The sequence below is a fragment of the Zingiber officinale genome, chromosome 7A, assembly GCF_018446385.1.
Source record: "Zingiber officinale cultivar Zhangliang chromosome 7A, Zo_v1.1, whole genome shotgun sequence".
NCBI lineage: Eukaryota > Viridiplantae > Streptophyta > Magnoliopsida > Zingiberales > Zingiberaceae > Zingiber > Zingiber officinale.
Window position 1 is genome coordinate 141070264 of NC_055998.1, and position 17434 is coordinate 141087697.

General features: G+C 38.8%; 3 protein-coding genes across 4 annotated transcripts; all 3 read left to right on the forward strand.

The window, feature by feature from the left end:
• The first annotated feature begins 267 nt into the window (after positions 1 to 267).
• On the forward strand, positions 268 to 1490 carry LOC121999792 (class V chitinase CHIT5-like). The gene has a single exon (XM_042554425.1). It carries the CDS (start codon positions 315 to 317, stop codon positions 1488 to 1490), a length of 1176 nt encoding a protein of 391 aa, XP_042410359.1. The 5' UTR covers positions 268 to 314.
• Positions 1491 to 4281: 2791 nt separating this feature from the next.
• On the forward strand, positions 4282 to 8646 carry LOC122002959 (GATA transcription factor 18-like). Of its 2 annotated transcripts, none has more exons than XM_042558365.1 (9): positions 4282 to 4684; positions 4871 to 4957; positions 5038 to 5174; positions 6324 to 6443; positions 6563 to 6668; positions 7810 to 7905; positions 8015 to 8082; positions 8204 to 8282; positions 8361 to 8646. In XM_042558365.1, the coding sequence occupies exons 1-9, from the start codon at positions 4490 to 4492 to the stop codon at positions 8457 to 8459; spliced, it is 987 nt and encodes a 328-aa protein (XP_042414299.1). In that variant the 5' UTR covers positions 4282 to 4489; the 3' UTR covers positions 8460 to 8646. The 2 variants fall into 2 exon arrangements, with proteins under 2 accessions (XP_042414299.1, XP_042414300.1); XM_042558366.1 differs by having other exon boundaries at positions 4283 to 4684; positions 7843 to 7905.
• A 3129-nt stretch (positions 8647 to 11775) lies between these two features.
• On the forward strand, positions 11776 to 16532 carry LOC122002960 (serine/threonine protein phosphatase 2A 57 kDa regulatory subunit B' alpha isoform-like). The gene is made up of 3 exons (XM_042558367.1): positions 11776 to 13059; positions 15519 to 15857; positions 16211 to 16532. The coding sequence occupies exons 1-2, from the start codon at positions 11977 to 11979 to the stop codon at positions 15843 to 15845; spliced, it is 1410 nt and encodes a 469-aa protein (XP_042414301.1). The 5' UTR covers positions 11776 to 11976; the 3' UTR covers positions 15846 to 15857; positions 16211 to 16532.
• The last annotated feature ends 902 nt before the right edge of the window (positions 16533 to 17434 follow it).

The window sequence follows — 17434 nt, forward strand, 5'->3', positions numbered from 1 at the left end:
ATCTCATACTATCTAAAGGAGGATGAATCACTACGGGCATTTGCCCTCATTTCTATTTTAGTTCATCAACTTTCAATGGAAACATTCCTTCTGCATTTTTGTTTAGTTCATCTCAACCAAGCCGGCAGGATGATCTCAATCCAACCAGGTAAAGCCACGTGTCGGAACCGAATCTATGGCCGTCCGACCAAAATCTAGTCCATCGCCTTTAAATACTCTAAATTCTCTGGGTTTTAAAATCATATAAAATCTGGTGATCTCCCTGACTATCCTTCCAATTCGATCGAGTTGCAGGAGAAATAAAGAAACCGGCCATGGATTCCAGAAAGAGCACTGCTTTCTTCCTCCTCTTCTTCTTCTTCCATGGCTTCTTTGCTGACTCTGTTCCATTCGCGGCCAGGCTTACCCACTCCATGGCCTCGTCTCCTCCCTCCTCGGCCGCCGTCAAAGCCGGCTACTGGCCGGCGTTTGGATCCGCCGTCTCGCCTCCGTCGGACGCCGCCCTCTCCCTTCTCACTCACGTCTACTACGCCTTCGTCCAAGTCGACCCTGCCACCGCCTGCGTGGCCCTCACCGCCAACGACTCCCTGGCGCTGCCGCTCTTCGCCGCCGCCGCCCACGGCCATGTTTCCCCTGTCAAGGCTATCCTCTCTGTCGGCGGCGCCAGCGCCATCGCCTCCGCCAACTTCGCCAGGATCGCCGCGAATGCCTCCGCCCGCTCCGCCTTCGCAGCCTCCGCCGTCGCGGTGGCGGGGGAGTACGGCCTCGACGGCGTCGATATCGACTGGGAGTACCCGCAGAGTCCCCAGGAGATGTCCGACTACGTTGCTCTGTTTTCCGAGTTGCGGCGTGAGGCCGGGGCGGCCGGGAGGTGCCTCCTCCTCACGGCGGCGGTGCATTACTCTGCCACTGCCCCGGGTAAGACGGTAGAGGCGTACCCTGTTTCGTACCCAGCGGCGGAAATGGCGGCGGAGCTCGACTGGGTCAACGTCATGGCCTACGACCTGCACGGCAATTGGGACGCAACGGCCACCGGCGCGCACTCGGGCCTCTTCGACGCGCAGAGCGACTTGAGCGCGAGCTACGGGCTGGCCACGTGGCTATCCGCCGGGATGCCGGCGGAGAAGTTGGTGATGGGCGTCCCGCTCTACGGGAGGACCTACAACCTGACTGACGGAGAAGAACACGGGATCGGCGCGCCGGCGAGGGGCGTGGGGCCGGGGGACGCCGGGGTGCTGACGTTGTCGGAGGTGGTGGAGTTCAACGGGAAGAACAGGGCGACAGTGGTGCACGACGAGGCGAAGGTGGCGACGTACTCGTTCGCCGGCGAGACGTGGATCAGCTACGACGATTCGTGGTCGGCGACGAGGAAGGCGGAGTACGCGCGTGGGATCGGACTCCGTGGATACTTCTTGTGGGCCATCGGGTTCGACGAGGATCGGATCATCTCCAGAGCAGGTACGAAATCGGGTAGCTCAATCTATTCTTAATTATATATAACCTATGAAAGAAAATTTCATTTTGCCTCCGCATTTCTTCTAATTTTTGTTTGGCCCGTTGTACTCAAAATATTATATTTTGCCCCTATAACTATAGAATAGAAATAACCATATTTTGATTTTTTTTTATTCAAGTGACTTTACTCTATTTTAAGTGCCTTTGAGATTTTATTTTTCAATAACACTTTATTTTTAAAAGATAATTTAAAATAGTAATTGAGCATTTTAGTTTAAAGGGGCATTTTATCTTTTTAAAAATATTCACATCAGTTTCTCTGTTACTATATATAAAATTTAAGATAAATAATTAATTTTATTAAATTTAGATAATCATTCACTGCAGATAATATCAAATATTTTAAAATTTCCATCATCTTAATTGTTTTATTATTTTTTCTTTTTCTTATATTTTTTATTATTATACTATAGAATGAGTGAAAGGAGAGAGATTGAAAAGATTGAACGGAAGGGGAGCGATTAAAAAAAATATTATTTTATTTTTATGATAGAGGTTCATTTCCTAAATTGGATGGGATAACCGATGTAAAGAATTTTTAGTTATCTTATTTAAAATTTAGAATAAAATTTTTAATATGATAATTGATATTGATGCTCTAATCATATATATTTGTGCATACATAACCTTACTTTTTTTAATAAATAGCATTATTGGTAATGACTTTTTATGAAAACTAATTTTACTACCGTATATATATATATATATATATATATATATATATATATATATATATTAGTTATAAAATTATATTTAATGAAAGAAAGAATAGCATTTTTGACTAGGACGGCAAATAAAAGAATAGGTAAAAGTACAAGCACTAAACTAGAATTTTCTCTTATTTGCAAAAATATATAATTAACTTGTAATTCCCTTTAAATTGGCAGTTTCGAGTGCATGGGATTGCGGTCACAATTAGGAGTGCATTTCCTCCCCCACAGACCTTTAAATTGTGCCACGTGTTGTATTTGCTGTTGTTTATTTATATATTAACAGTGAAAGTAATTAATCCTTATCCTCGAGGTATTGTAACATTCTTTTAATGGCTAGTTATCCAAAAGCATTTAAAAAGAGTTTTTGTTGTTTTCTGTTTCCTCAATGTTCAATTATTTGTGGAATGGAAAGAAATCCGGGACGGATGTGAGAATTAAAGGTGAGCTCGGTTTTGAAGTAAAAAAAAGGAGTTTGTTGATGGGAAAATATTGTGACGGAAATTCAGAATATTAGTTGAATTTAAGTTATATTGAATTAAATTTACTTATTTGTCAAGATAAAGATTACTTAGAGTCGATAATTTCAGATTATCCATAGATATTAGTTTCTATTAATTACTGAGTGTAATCTGAGCTTCGAGTCTAAGTAGCAAAGTCCGAGTGAACTGAAAGGTCAGACGGGCAAGTAATAGTTTGATCGATCGGACAGACAGGTCGAGCGGACAGTTAGGCCGAAGCGAGAGGTAAGTGGGGCAAACAGACAGACCGAGCGAGTGGTCGGTCGGGCGAAGAGACAAGCCGAGCGAGTGGTTGCTTGGGCGAAGCAGACAGGCCGAGCGAGCTGGTGCCGGTTGGGTGAATTGGTGCATACTGGGTAAAGATGTCGAGCGGGCGAGCGGAGAGGCTAACCGGGTTGACGAAGAGGCCGATCAAACGGACGAGGAGACCGACCGGGCAAGCGGACGTAGAGACCAAGTGAGCTAACCGAGAAAGAGGTCGGCCGGGCTTTGACGCCGAGCGAGATTAGCAGACTAGAGTGAGCAGCGGACCGAGGCCTGTGACTGACGCAGTTTCCTTGAAACAGATTCACCCCACCTTCGGGAGTGCTTCGAGGTTTACTCAGGTCGTCTGTTTCCCATGATACAACGGTTAACCGTGATTCCACCCAGCATTGGTGGTCACGGCGAACTGAGTGGTACCCGACTGCTATCACGAGCACTCCGCCAAGTAGGAGTTGCGCGATAGATGAAAAGGGAACGCAGGTGGAGAACTTCTGCTATTTTTCTGTGTGCGTAACTTTTTACCTGTGGTCGTAGCCTCCTTATATAAGAGCTCAAGACCAAAGGGCAGTGTTAATGATCGTTTAAAGATCATTATTCGCCAGCATTTTTATTCTGCATTAATCTTACTTTAATGCATCCATTACACAAGCAACAAAAAAGTTTACGTGACAAAATGTTAGTTGTTCCATTTGGGTAAATTTTACCCCGATCGGTCTGGTATTCAACACTCGCAGCTCGTGCCTGCACACGATTTAACATGGTTCAGTGCAATCTGAACCCTGTATTTGCATCCCCACTACATACGTACACGTGAGAAAGTCTCTCCTTATACATTTGTCTACATCCTTAATATATGTAAATTAATATAAACTAACTAACATGTCATGAAACTCTCAATATAAGATTAAAATCTCATTCACAATAAAAAATTTTTTCATCTCCATCTTTTCACTATTTACATCATTTATATCCAACAGAATTAACTTTGATTAATATTATATTATGGTAACTTGCTACCTGAGTCATTGGTGGGTAGAACGTCTTGATTTAAAAAAAAAGTCTTTGGATAATTCGAAAAAAATAGACATCCTTCTCATTTTTGTCTAACCCTTTTTTTTCAAAAAAAAAAAAAATATTTTTTTAAAAAATCGGCAACTGCCCTTGAATTAGTATACCCGTTTGATATGGATAAAGTTCGCATCCCCATGCAAAACGAACGGTGGAGGTGAGTTGGGGCCCGCCTTCATCATCATCCACAGCCGAAGGCATCATCACCATCATTGCTTCCCGATCACGCGCTTGTCGTGGGTCGCATCCATCAGGCCGCAAATCAGCGGCGGTGATCGCGCGCCTCTCCCTCGCTCACCGTCGACCGCCCCTCTGTTAGGGTTTTCCCAGCATCGCCCGTATACCCGCCGGCCGGCCGGCCGCCCTCCCGCCACCTTAGCCTCTTCGGTCGCGGACCCCTAGGGCCTCGTGATGTACGGGCAAGGAGCCGTGGAGGAGGCCGCGGGTGCGGAGAAGACGGAAGCGGCCCTTGCCGCGTCGTCCGGTCGGGATCACCTTACGGATGCTATGGATGCTGCCGCGCCGCTCATGGACGTGGCCTCGAACCAGCTCACGCTCTTGTTTCAGGGAGAGATTTACGTCTTCGACTCGGTCTCGCCCGAGAAGGTCCGTTCCTTGTCGCTCATTTCTGTTCTCTCACAGTCTCTCTGTTCGAAAGCTGGTTAAAAATGATAACTTTATATTACTGCTCGAGAACAACCACACCTTTTTGTAGTGAAATAGCAGGATTTTTTCCATGACATTGCTTAATAAAAATTTACATATTAAATCTTTCTGACTGAAATGCTGCAGGTACAAGCCGTGTTGTTATTACTAGGAGGAAGTGAAGTGCCCATTGGCATGGCTTCCATGCAATTACCCTCTCAGCAGGATGATAAGGTCTTCCTGCATTTCTCCTCTCAGTATTCTTGATGCTAAGGGTTTTCTTCGCCCACTGACGATAACAAATGCTTTTGCAGGCTTATGACTATATCCTTCGTCGAGCAGATATTCCTGCAAAAAGGATTGCTTCATTGATAAGGTTCCGCGAGAAGCGGAAAGAAAGGAATTTTGATAAGAAGATCCGGTATACTGTACGCAAAGAGGTTGCTCTCAGGTATTTGTTGTGATTGTGGATTTAAGAGAGATGCCTTTTATATAAAATGTAACTAGTTGCAAACAAATCCCATACGATACCATTGGATTTTTGTACATTGATGTTGGAGGATCTTCCGGCTATCACACAGCTGAAAACAACTACAGCACATAGCTTGAATTTCAGTGAATTTGAAAAATAGTTTGTTAGAATAGACTTTAGTCAACCTAAGCCGACTTAGATTATGCCTTGTGATTTATTAATTGTTGGCTCAGCAGCACCTTTTTTTTCTTCATTTGAGCTTTTGTTTTCCAGTTATTAGAACGTGCTCCAATTAGATTGGATTCTAGTTGTCAAATATGAACTGATGGTGCTCCAGATGTATCTAGGTATGCAAAGCCTTAGGAAGAAGTGAATTATCAGGAGAAAACTGCCACACATCAAATGAAAATCTAATGACAAACGAAACTACATTATTACCATTCAACACTTCCACAAAAGGCAGAAGGAAGAGTCCAAAGCAAACACTTTTAAATGTATCTTGTTAAAATGGTGATGTCTGTCTACATGGTGGTGGGTTGTCTTAAGACCACCCAAATTTCAAGAGTACCTCCAGCTTATTTTTTCTTAGGATAATGTTACGTTCTTCTCTACCACATCAGTGATGAGTTCAACCACAAACGAGTCATTTAATTAGCTTGAGCCCTGTATCAGCAATGAAGAAGGAATAATTCCATAGATGCATCATTAATAGTTGAATCTAATTCATTTTGATTTTTATTCGAGCCCTGTATCAGCAAGTTCAATTAATCCCAAGCAGTTCAGTTTCTATTGTCTTCTTCCAAAAAGCATTAGGATTCTCATCTCTCAATTGATCCAGTGAATTTTGCATCTCCCATCTACCAGCAAACTCGCCCATAGTATCCAATCCTGTATTCCTGACCTATCATGTAGTTAATTGGAGCAGTCATGGAAATATGTTTTGCTACTACATATTTTTAATTGTTTGTTGTTGGTGATTGAAGTTATCTGCATACCGTGTTTTGGCAAGATATGTTTCTTTTCTGGACATATGTAGCGCCAATGGAATGGTTGTCAAGTACTCAATACTGTTAAAAGTGTGATAAGTACAATAATTGAAATTATTCTACATGCACAATGACTTGGCAGGATGCAGCGAAGAAAAGGTCAGTTTGCAGGCAAGGCTAATCCAGTGGATGGAGCATCAGCCTCTTCATTTGGTGAACCAGTTCAAAGCTCAATTCATGAAGACCTTCCTAGAGAATCAAAGTAAATTGTCAATGCTACTTTCTTTCTTGTTGTGAGTTTAAAATTCCATTTTTCTAAATACCTCAAGAAAAAGTAGAACAATTTGCAATTCTATCATCTTGATTACTTCGGCTCTTCAGATGTCAAAACTGTGGAATCAGTGAAAAGATGACTCCAGCCATGCGTCGTGGACCTGCTGGACCAAGGTCGCTTTGCAATGCTTGTGGATTAATGTGGGCAAACAAGGTCTCACTACACAACAATTTTCTCTATTTGTTGATTTTTTTAGTCTTCTTTAAAAAGTACAATAGGGAAAAATTGTAAACCACAAAACCTTTTATCAAGAGTGCATGATTTTTTGTTGATTCACTCAGTGAAGATTGCATTAGTCACTACACTTAAATATTTATTTCTTTGTAAAACGTCTCTATAGGGGCCTCTATATCTGCATATTTTATTGTACGTATATATATTAACCATGTTTATTAATACAAATATTTGTTCAATATTTTAATATTGATCACATATGCTACATGTTGCAGTGGACTTACCACAAACTGCCTGGATGCATTGTTTTTAGACGCTGAAAGTTAAAGCCTATTTTCTATTCTAATTTTTAGGTTAGTGTTCATAAGGCACTAGGAAATGGCTATCTCTAATTTTATATATTAATAATAAACATACAATACCATTAATAGTCAGCTGAACCATTATAGTTAGGACTCGACATTTGTTGTTATTGTAGGATGTGATTAGTAGCATCATCTTCTCATCATCATCGTCAAACTGTCTTACCTATTTAGGGTCATCTATACAAATCTGATTCCTTCATTGAACTTTTTGCAAACCTCTCAATGCTCATCTGAAACTCTGACGAAAACCTCTATGAAAAAAGATGAGGGTTGTGTTAGAGTTAGACAACCAAGGTTAAAAAATGTATATGACCATTGATCTTAACTCTATTGTACTGGTACTTATATTATCTGATGTTTACTAATTAATCATTAGAATATTTAAGGCCATTAATTTAAAAGCATTGAAACCTGGTCATATGTCAATCTGACCCAAAGAAGTTGGAACTTCTAACTTGTGATACATCATTTTATACCACATCGTATTGTAGTTTCTTATTAATTTGTTGTCCCGAATACCCATGTTCAACATTTAGATACTTTTATGTCAAATGCCTGGATCCTCCACTTGTAGAAAATGTTGTGCCTGGTCTTTTTCTTGAATATGCTGTAATTTAAGCTGCTCGGAAAAAAAATTCCTTGCTAGCTCGCGCTGCCAAAATAAAGTTTGCCTGATCTACTATGCATTTATTACCTAGAAGATCAGATCTTTCTTTCTAGTCCTTGAGGCAATATCATACAAGTTCTTGTTTCAGATGCCAACCTCATTGGACCCTATTATTCTGCAGGGCACTCTGAGAAGCCCAAAGGCCAAGATAGGTACACCAAGCACTTTGAATCCTACAGAGCTTGTAAGACCTTATTAGAATTGTGTAGCTAAAACATTAAGCTCTGGTTAGTAATACATTATAAATTATCTGCTTTCATTTCATTTCCTTTTCCTATTTACTGTTTTTGCAGGGTCAAACAATTAACTCAGAATTGATTTGCATCGACAGTCTACACACCGATGCATCCAGTACTGAGATGTGAGTACGAAGTGTATTGATTACTATGAACTTTAATCACTATTTGCTTTTGCTTACCATGTTTATTTTTTGGCGAAAGAGTATCAAATTGTCGGTATGACCCTATCGGTTTATTATGCAGACTAGGGGAGGGTGTAATAGTAGATGTACAGCAGGCAGACATGGTAGAAGAACTGAAGGCTGAATATGAAGATAAAACTGTGATGTCCAAATAATAAAGTTGATCTCTTCTCTGCTAGATTTTAGATATATTTCAAGCTTACAATTCAACAATACAGGAAGCTGGTTACATGCGCAGACGAAGCACGAGTTCAGAAGAACATGCTGCTACTTTCAAACCTCTTCTAACCTTCCAACACTTAACATCATTAATGTAAGGAGTTGTAATTCATTCCGGCTGCGCCTTTAAACTTAATCTTTATAGTTGTAGTTCTACTAGAACTTACTCATGTTGTAGGGATGAATTCGAAATTCTTCTTTTTGTAATCTTTTTTAAAGTTCTGTAATCTCTTGGTTTATAGGTGAACATGCTTCATTCAATGTTTGATAGGCAATTAAGATTTAGTTCTGGCTTTAATTGTGCCATACTTATTGCTCTGATTGAGTTATGTAGTAAGTAAAAAGAAAGTGATAAATTGTGCCATACTTATTTATATCATTAAAAAGTTTTTTTTTCAAAAATTATCAAAACAGTGCTCTTATCTATAATATTTTATCTAAAATATTTTTATTGTGTTTCACGTTAGGGTTGCTTTATATAAAATAGCATCATTTTGGAGTTGTTTGTTTTGTACACAATAGTTTCAAGGTGGTATTATTTTAATTAAAAGTAGATTAAAATAGTTGGAAAGTGAGGTTGGCTTAAAGCATTTTTAATTAAAATTTTGACTTTTTCATTTTTTTTTTTTTTTTTGACAATTTCCTATTCCCTAACCTCGTTTGAAATGCTATGAGAATAATAATTAACTCTTATCTAAGAGTGTCAATTTAAGTGTATTGGATGAGTTCAATTTTGATTGAAGCAAAGATTTTATAAAAAATATTCTAACACGAACCTAAACACAATTCGAAGACCTAAAATTCAAATCCGGATAATCTGACCAATTTAAATAATTTAATTAAAAATAATTATTTTTTACTATTTTTGTTTATAATTTTTCATTTCACTTTTATCTCAAAATTATTATTATTAATATACTAACCCTGATATTGATATATATATATATACTTTTTAAAATAAAATTTAATTTAACCTTAAAAAATTTATCAAATCCTAAATTCAGATCAACCTGAATCCTAATCCCATCCGATCCTAACACAATCTAAAAAACCCCCCAACTTGAATCCAATCCAAACCTAAAACTCCCAACTCGAACTCAATATTTTTCAGATCAACTCAGGTTTGATTGGCGGGTGAGGTACATTATTGTCCCACTAGGTGGGATTGGTTATGCAAATCTTTCTACGTTATATTTAAATAAATTTTATCTTATTTTATTATTTATATTCATTTTTTTTTCTTACTAATTTGATGTGCATATTTGTCATAGTTTCATAACACCTAATTAGAGCATTTATTGATCCTCTAAGTATATATCTATATTATCTTAAACGTGTCTTTTGATATTTTCTCTCAATAGGTACAATCTCGATTTTCTTTCTAATGCTTTTATTTTTTATCCTATCCTTTTTTATGTCTGCACATCCACCTTAACATTCATATCTTTACAATTTTAATCTTATGTTCATTTACTCAAGTTATAGTTGAATAATTAGTTCCATATAATACAGTAGATCTATCTACCATTTATAAAACTTCAACGCTGCATCAGGTGCGTAGAGGGGCACATAGGGGATTAACGTGCGCATGTTTATATATATCTATATCTATATATATATATATATATATATATATAAAGTGGGGCTCTAAGCACCTTGCATGCACACATCTATGGGTGCGTGACACCATGGGCAACTAAGTGTGCGGGGCGTCGGGATCTAGTTTCAGGAGCCCAGTGTACTCAGTTGCCCACGTGTGTCGTGTACTCGTGGGTGTGTAAGGTATCTAACTTGTGTGTGTGTGTATGCCCTAAACCATAAATCTTAAGCTTTACAAAAAATTTACACTAGGCGCTCATGGGGTGTGCACCATAAGTTGTATGTTGTAACAAAATCATATATGGGATCTGATATGTCGCACACCTTACATCGCACATCCTATGAACACCTAATGTGTTTTTTTTGTTTGATTTTTTTAGGTTTAATACTATAACACTATCCCTAAATTCAAAAGTCAAAACCCTAAATAACATAACCGCAAAAAAAAAACATTACGCAGTCCCACAGAGGCGCACACTGCGCGGTGGGCAACATAACTTTATCTCGTGTGTGTAGGATTTTGTTATGATGCACACCTCGTGAGCACCTAGTATACATTTTTTTAGAACATAGGGTTTAGATTTTAGGGTATAATATTTATGCTAAAGATTTTTTTATATAAAAAATACATTACATGTGTGTGTGTGTGTGTGGACATTTATCCTACACACCCACCATAAACTACCACGATGGACACCTCTCACATGAAAAATGATCGGGGGCTCGGACCTATGAGGGTCGCCCATCATGGCGCCCACGATGGGTGTGCATGGTATTAATACCCTCTATATAGATATAGAGAGAGAGAGAGATGTTAGCATGCACACTCGATCTGTGTGCAATGTATGGGCGATTGAGTGCGATTCCAGGTACTCAGATCACTTACAAGTGTTTAGAATCGTACTCAGTTGCCAGGCTAACATTATATATATATATATATATGGTGCCTGACTCTCCGAAAGTGATATGAGTGCCTCAGGTAGAGTGAATGGCATGTACCATTCATGACTTTGGATGGACTGATGACATTAGGCAGATTTATAGAATCGATAGGCTCCACTATTTAACCGGAGATTAGATTAGCTCTAGATCACTCATGTGTCATTCATTAGCCTAGAGACGTGGGGGATAAATTCACTTAGTTGGGTAGGAGGAGTCAATCTAAATCGACTCCATACCGCAGTCGAGATCCCGTGCCCTAACAAGTTTCAATTCCGATGAAGGTAATTCCAAGAGCTCAGTCCGAGCCCTAACGAGTTCTGATTTCGGTGAAGGTAGTTCCAAGAGCCCAGTCCAAACCCTTGTATTAGGGTTCCAATTCATTCCAAGCAAACAAGCAAATAGCCGGGAGCAGAAAGAACTACTAAAAAAAAAACTAACAGGTGTCCAGAACTTAGCTGCCCTTTCTTCGCTACCCGTGGACTTTTGAAGGGTTGACCCTTTTTAATTCGTCGCTTTACTTGGAAGGAAAATGAGCTTAACAGTTCTTAGCGCTATTCACTTTGGGACACCCGGATCACTTTCAGATACCTCAACCTTTTAGTCGCGGACGATGAGCTGGCACTATTCGCTTTACTAGTTTTATATACATACACATCTTCACTCCTTTTTCCTTTTTATAATATTTATTTCCTATTTTTTATCACACCCATTCCAATCACCATCTAATCCAACTTCCTAATGATCTAATTTTATCAAAACAACTCAAGTAGCCTCATTATTATTATTATTATTATTATTAAAAAATAATTTCAAATATCTTCAACCCCTCTTTTCCTTCTTTTATCTCTTCCCTGAATTAAATTAAAAATTAAACAAATTAATAATGCAATCTTGCTTTCCATTCTCCCATGAATTATGATCTCAATTTAAATACGATTTCTTCTACGCGATATTCAACTTTATAGCGGGATTCTTCTTCGCTCTTTCGCTGTTCTTGATGCGTTGATCTGCTCTCCTTAGGGTTTCCCTTCGATCGACCCTGCTCGATCTAGAGCTGCAATTAGGGTTCCGGCGATGTTCAACAAGATCATAAAGCGGGGCAGTCGCGCGCCCGGTCCCAAGGCGGAAGCCGCCGGCTTAGCCTCCGATGGTGAAGCCGCCGTCAACCACGCCTCCAGCCCCGCGGCCGCCGCCCCGCAGATCGAGTCCCTCCCGCTGTTGCGCGACGTGCCGGCCCCCGAGCGGCCCGCGCTCGCCCTCCGCAAGCTCCGGATCTGCGCCGTGCTCTTCGACTTCTCCGACACGATCGAGTTGGCCCGCGATAAGGAGGTGAAGCGGCAGACGATGTTGGAGCTCGTCGATTTCATGCAATCGGGCTCCGGGCGGCTCACGGAGCAGGTGCACGAGGAGCTCGCCCGCACCGTCGCCGTCAACATCTTCCGCGCCCTCCCCCCTGCCTCCCACGAGAACACCGGCGCGGAGCCCGCCGACCTGGAGGAGGAGGACCCGTATCTTGACCCCGCCTGGCCGCACCTCCAGCTCGTCTACGAGCTCCTCCTCCGTTACGTCGTGTCCTCTGACACTGAGGCCAAGGTCGCCAAGCGCTACATCGACCACTCCTTCGTGCTCCGCCTCCTCGACCTTTTCGACTCCGAGGATCCCCGCGAGCGCGAGTACCTCAAGACCATCCTTCACCGCATCTACGGCAAGTTCATGGTCCACCGTCCATTCATTCGCAAGGCCATCAATAACATCTTCTACAGGTTCATCTTCGAGACCGAGAGATACAGGGGGATCGGCGAGCTCTTGGAGATCCTTGGAAGCGTCATCAACGGATTCGCCTTGCCGATGAAGGAAGAGCACAAGCTCTTCCTCATCCGTGCTCTCATCCCGTTGCACAAGCCGAAGCCTGTGGCCATGTACCATCAGCAGCTCTCCTACTGCATTGTGCAGTTCGTCGAGAAGGATTTTAAGCTGGCGGATACAGTCATTAGGGGGCTCCTGAAGTATTGGCCTGTTACTAATTGTCAGAAGGAAGTTCTATTCCTTGGGGAGTTGGAGGAGGTGCTGGAGGTTACGCAACCGGCAGAGTTCCAACGCTGCATGGTTCCCTTGTTCAAGCAGATTGCTCGCTGCCTCAGCAGCTCGCATTTTCAGGTTTGTTTCATTATCCATATTCCTTCTTTTTACTGTTCTATACTAAAAAAGAAATACTAACTGTCGATGAGATTGTTATCCTGCTTGAACATGAACTAACATATATAAATTTGACCTTTTGATCTGAAAGTATAAAAAAAATTAGTTGGATGGTATTTTTTTTTCTCAGTTGCATTTGTTGTATTTTCATATGTTGCTCAGTGAACTTCTAAACAATTCTTTTTTCATCAGCAAAATATAAGTTGAGTGGCCGTAGTTTTCTTTTGTAATTTATCTATTCCTTCTTTGGTTTAGGAAAGTTGAAGTGGATCCCCTGATAGCTTCTTCCTAGGTTTGTTCAATTATTTTCCAGTAAGTACTGGAATCACTATCAATAGCCCTTAAGGACTGTTTGGGATCAAATTAATTAGACTTATAATCTAATGTATGGTTGTTTGGAGCCACCACTTGGAAGATGTTATTCTTTCAATGCCCTGTCAATGAAAAATTCCTTCTTCTAAATTGATGTTAATTATGTTCTTTCATTCTGTCCATTCTCAAAGAATCTGAAGGTACATTAAGTCCCAACAAAAAATTGTATTTGTTGATTTTAGAAATGCATAATCTGCCACACACACTAAGGTTTTCATGGTTATATTGATTGTTTAAATTGACTGGATTTTTTTCAATATTAATGAACATTCAAAAAGTAATAAATCAAATTATTGCTTCTAGTCAGTGGGTTTCAACCAAACATACTGAACCAAGTTTGGTTTAAGAAGAAGTTTGGTTTGAACTGTTTGGACAACCTAATCCATAATGACCCATAAGGACTTCTTTAAGCAATGTAATTCACTTGCAAGATTGTTTGCAATTATGACGAGTAACTCTTTAATAGCCACTTTCTACGCCCACATATCTAGTCAAAAAATAAGCATTCACATAGATTCCAAGTGCAGCATTCAGTTAGGTAAGATGAAATGGAATGTGAGTAGTTAGTGTATAAATTTTAGAAATGCCGGTATGTGTTATGTTGCCTAAAACATTTTTTGGCTCATCATTAGGTGCCTTTAGCTTTCACTGTATCATTATGGAACTCTTTTGTCAAATCAAGGTTCTCGAAAACCAAACAGAAAACAGATCGCTAAATGCTTTAGCAGGTTATTATTTTCTAGTATGATTCACTAGTACTTGAATACTGTGTCTCTTCTAACATGTTTGGTTTCACAACTACCCTGACTCCATAGAGGAAGATTGCGAATAAGAATTTCTGAACTAGGCCAACAAGTGTTGCAGACATGCCTGCTTCGCTTTCTTTTTTAAAAATCTGTTTGAACCATCCATCACTACCTGCATAATCTGGACCCATTTAGATATCTGTTATCTGAACTTGTTTAAATACCTGGCTTAAATGGATAAACTATATGATTGCTTATGGGTACTCACAGTTTTAAGCAAACCCAAATCTGAATCGAACCCAACTATTAAGCATAATTGGGTGCTCCAATCCGACTCAAATGGGTAAGGTGCCATGCAAATGCCATCAACTGTACAATATTGGTTTCCCTGTGTTCCAAAATTTAGTTCAAGTTGTTGCTTTACATGGCTCTAATTTCTTTTGTTGGTTGTAGAATTCTTGTTTAAAGTTTTCTTATTTGCTATCACATGGCATCACATTCAATTTGCATAAATAAAAGAAACAATAAACTACGGAACTTGTGTGCACATTAAGAAGATTTCAGATAATGTGATAATCAGTGTCATAGCATGCGAGGATCTTTTTGATGAGCATAAACTTAAATTTCTTCCTTTTTCTTCACTGGCTGATGGCTTCAATAAAACATGAATATGAGACAGGCCATGCAGAATATTCTAGGTTGTTCACTTGGCCTTTTGAACAACTATTTTTCTGCACAGTTTATCTTTATCGAGATATTCTGATTGTTGAGAATTTTATTCGTGCAAATTTCTTCGTTTGGCTATGCTTAATTTACTTTCAAACTGTCATGGTTTATTATTGAGCATTCTATGACATTCTTGTGCATACCAAATCTACAAACAATCTGAGACTTCCATCTATGCAATCTGATATTCCTGATAACCTATGAAATTCCTCCAGTGGCCTTTCTATGTGTCTATCGAGATTACAATAGCAAATTAAGATATAGATATTTTGTTGGATGATTAAAGCTTCCACCTCTCTACTGCTTTATAAATTACTTTTATTATCTAGTTTTTTTGTATTTGTCTCATTTCAGATGAAAATTCGTCTTCACATTACTTAGCCTTGTGTTTTTCCTGTTTCTGCTTTCTTCTTATGTTCTCACCTTATCTCTGTGCTCTGCTTTGCATTTTTTTCCATATTCGTGCAGAATTTTGATGGTAGCATAAAATGCATTCACATAAATGCAAAATTTTCATGGATTTTTTATTTGTTTTCTCCACTCTTTCTTATATCTATAGATGAAAACGTGTTGTAGGTGGCGGAACGGGCTTTGTTTCTGTGGAACAACGATCACATTATCAGCTTAATTGCACAAAACCGCGGTGTGATACTGCCCATCCTATTCGAGGCACTAGAGAAGAACATGCAAGGCCATTGGAACCAAGCTATTCACGGTCTAACAGCTAATGTTCGCAAGATGTTCTTTGACATGGACAGTCATCTGTTCGAAGAGTGCCAGCGACAACACCTAGACAAAGAAGAAAAAGCCAAATATTTGGAAGAGCAAAGGGAGTCGGCATGGAGAAGTATAGAAGCTGCTATTCAATCCAAGGTTTCAGAAGACATGGTCCTAGCCAATTAGCCAAATTTTTATGTAAGTAAATTATGTCCTCTCCCAACAACTTCCTCATGCATGATTCAAAGATTTTTTTCCCATCACCCCCATGTGGTAGTCTTAAAGCACTCAGAGTGGGATGGGACGAATATTCTGGAGGTCGGCTTCATAAGCTGAGTTCTAAATTTACCTGTTAAGTGAACCAGGGGAATCAGATTAGTCGGAGAAAGAAAATCTTCATCTATTTTTCACCCATTTCAAATAATGATGTCATTTTTTCTTTTAGTTGAACCATATAAACACTTGTTAAACTATCATTGCATCAAATAAACTACTAGATTGGTTCCTGTAATTTATTGGTTTCTGATTCAGATAAAAACTTGATGGCACAGGATGAAGCACAGTGGAATCCATGAATTTTTGGCTGAACAGGAGCATCAGAGAAGTATGTTGACTTCTGCACCTTCACATTTCAAATCATCAGGATATATATACCAAAAAAAAGTCTTCTTGAGGATTTCAGTAAGTCAAAGAAATCTGCCATCTCAACCATTTATGTTTTATGTTGTTCAAAGATGGATCACAAGTGTGGTAGAGCTTTAATTATGCATTGCGAGGGTGAGAGGTCATAGATGTCATAATTACGACCAAAGAGTGGAGGCTCTTAGAAGGGGACCGTTTCCCAAAAAAAAAATATCTTTGTTTTTTTCTTTTTGATTTGATTTTTTTAGCCTTGTTTATGTGCAATGTGTTTCTCTGAAAAGTATTAGAAGTCATGGAGGATAAGGAAAAGGAAAAGGGTAATCATTAATAAATATTTTAAAAAATTAATTTCTATGTTATTCAATAAAAAAAATTAAAGTTTTATGTATTTTTAATAATTGATTTGATAAATGTATATAGGAAAAGTCAATTTAATAAAATCTGTATATAGGTATTCAGAATATTTTAACTTGAGATAAATAAAATGTTAATGATGTTAATGTGAATATTTCTCAGACGGCTCTAATATTAATGAAACTCGAATGGGATTTTAAAAATTATATCTATTGGTTGCAACATTTATTAAAGTGCCTTTAATAAAAAATTAGTATAGAGAAAAATTAATATAAAATATATTTTTCTAAAAATAATATGTTATAATTTTGATTAAAATTATTATATTTGTTTTATTGGTTCCAATAGATTTTGAAAATTTGACCGGGTCAACCGTTCGAAAAGGCATAAAATAGAAAGGGATAAACGTTTTTTTTATAATTTCTCTCAGTTTCATTTGATTAATTTTAGGATGGACATTCTAGTTTGTGTTACGCTATGAGTTTATTGACTTAGGATATATTGTATTCTATTTTATTAATAAAAGATAATTATTATATTACTTTAATTTATATATAGATGAATAAATATAATAATATCACAGAGTAGTAGGTTTGAGTTTACAATATATCAATTGGTTCAATTATAATAGGAGAATTTAAATATATATAGAACACTACTTTTAACTATTTCTAATCAAATATGTTGGATCAAAAGTGTTAGAGGGGAGATAAATAGCACTCGTGGTTATTTCGTTCGATTTAAAACTAATCAAGATAACGCAGCAGAAATAATAAAGA

Bases quoted from the DNA above. Each gene is read 5' to 3' on its own strand.
- LOC121999792 (XM_042554425.1), top strand. From the start codon at position 315: ATGGATTCCAGAAAGAGCACTGCTTTCTTCCTCCTCTTCTTCTTCTTC.
- LOC122002960 (XM_042558367.1), top strand. From the start codon at position 11,977: ATGTTCAACAAGATCATAAAGCGGGGCAGTCGCGCGCCCGGTCCCAAG. The intron at 13,060-15,518 runs GTTTGTTTCATT...AACGTGTTGTAG, and splicing joins TCAGCAGCTCGCATTTTCAG to GTGGCGGAACGGGCTTTGTT.
- LOC122002959 (XM_042558365.1), top strand. From the start codon at position 4,490: ATGTACGGGCAAGGAGCCGTGGAGGAGGCCGCGGGTGCGGAGAAGACG. The intron at 7,906-8,014 runs GTAAGACCTTAT...CTGTTTTTGCAG, and splicing joins CTTTGAATCCTACAGAGCTT to GGTCAAACAATTAACTCAGA. The intron at 8,083-8,203 runs GTGAGTACGAAG...TTTATTATGCAG, and splicing joins GATGCATCCAGTACTGAGAT to ACTAGGGGAGGGTGTAATAG.